Source organism: Amphimedon queenslandica, unplaced genomic scaffold (genome assembly GCF_000090795.2).
Source record: "Amphimedon queenslandica unplaced genomic scaffold, v1.1 AMPQUscaffold_3732_Cont24277, whole genome shotgun sequence".
Classification (NCBI taxonomy): Eukaryota; Metazoa; Porifera; class Demospongiae; order Haplosclerida; family Niphatidae; genus Amphimedon; species Amphimedon queenslandica.
Genome location: NW_003555944.1, coordinates 1 through 1439, shown reverse-complemented (window position 1 = coordinate 1439; position 1439 = coordinate 1). Strand labels below are relative to the sequence as shown.

The 1439-nt window shown below is 35.9% G+C and overlaps 1 protein-coding gene across 1 annotated transcript; it reads right to left on the bottom strand.

Moving 5' to 3' along the window:
* Nucleotides 1-170: 170 nt before the first annotated feature.
* LOC109592852 (uncharacterized) lies at nt 171-1435 on the bottom strand (the record flags this gene model as incomplete). The annotated part of the gene is made up of 1 exon (XM_020008191.1): nt 171-1435. A coding segment is annotated over one exon (960 nt), but the record flags the coding sequence as incomplete, so codon positions are not given.
* Nucleotides 1436-1439: the final 4 nt, after the last annotated feature.

Sequence of the window (1439 nt, the reverse complement as noted above, 5' to 3'; positions counted from 1 at the left end):
CAAGCACACTATACCTCTCTCATGACAAAGGTTTTACATTATAGTTGTTACTGTTAAATTAATGTTATTGTAATCAAATCAATAATAATAAAGCGGAGGAAAGTAACTTAGAGAGGAAAATAACAGAGCCAAATGAGAGACGAGAAAGAGGAGTTACTGATAATAAATAATAATATTACTTAAATACAATTGAACTGGATGTGTTAGTTAATGCAGCTGCTACGGTAACAACTTTTTCAATTGTTGCTACATTTGTATCTGAAGGGCGTTTCACTAAAGTGATCGGAAGTACTCCATGTAAAATTATATATTTGTTACGTAATAACCCAATTACTCTTTTGACATGAATTCGTAGCCGTGCCAGTTGTCTGGTTTTCTCAACTTCAGCCATTGATAGTTGTTTCTTGCCTCTTGTAAAGGCTGGAATTTCCAAATAAGCTCCTCGAATAGCCAAGTCATCTGCAATATTGAAACCTCAATCAGCCATTACTACATCGCCATACGATATCTTATCTAAAAATCCTGACTTCTGAGTTATGACCTTGTCCAAAACCCTTCCACCCCATACATTTAATATAAATGTTATAGAACCAGTTGGTGCTATGGAGATCAAAACTTTAAGAGTGTTATGTTTCTTGTACTGGCTGTATGTACAAGACCTTGATTCTAATGATAGCGATTCTTCTATGAAAATTTCGAAACAATCAATAATCGATATGACATTGAAGTAGTGCTTCTTGAACTGAATTGGAAGTGTTTCATACAGCTTCTCTCCATCAGGCCACACAATGAGTTGTCGTAATTCACGATACATTATGTCTAGCCATTTATGGAAAATCTTGGAAACATTAGACTCAGATATGTTACTACGGCAAGTAATATCCTTGTAGAGCAACCCTAGCCTTAGTTTCGACAGCGTTATAAAAAATTCATCCTTTATAGACCAGAGAGGTGGTCTCTTTTTACTGATTCTTTTTTCCATAAATGGTTTTAATAACTTAAACAGTGTTTGAAAAAGGCTGTATGATGTCAGACCTGTATAAAATTGGGTCTTTTCATCGTTATCAAGAATCAATTCAGCACCGAACTTTGTTGTCTTAGCTGTGCTCAAGGAAACAAGCAGAGATGCAGCATGTTGAGTGGAACAGGCATAATAGGCATTTTGAATGGCCCCCGTGTATTGCGAACATGAATGAAGTTGTCTCTTCAACGATTCATTCTCCGTCTTCAAATCAGCTACATGTACATCCCTCAACAAAAATTCATTATGTGCCTGCAGTTCACATACTTCATACGATAAATCTTTAACGATTCTAAATACAGCTGGGTCATCAGAAATTTCATGTTCCTCCACTGTTTCCTGTATATTGTGTCCTTGAAACGGTTCTTCATCTGTTATTCCCAAATCAAAGTCATTTTCAGCAATATCATCATCCTCT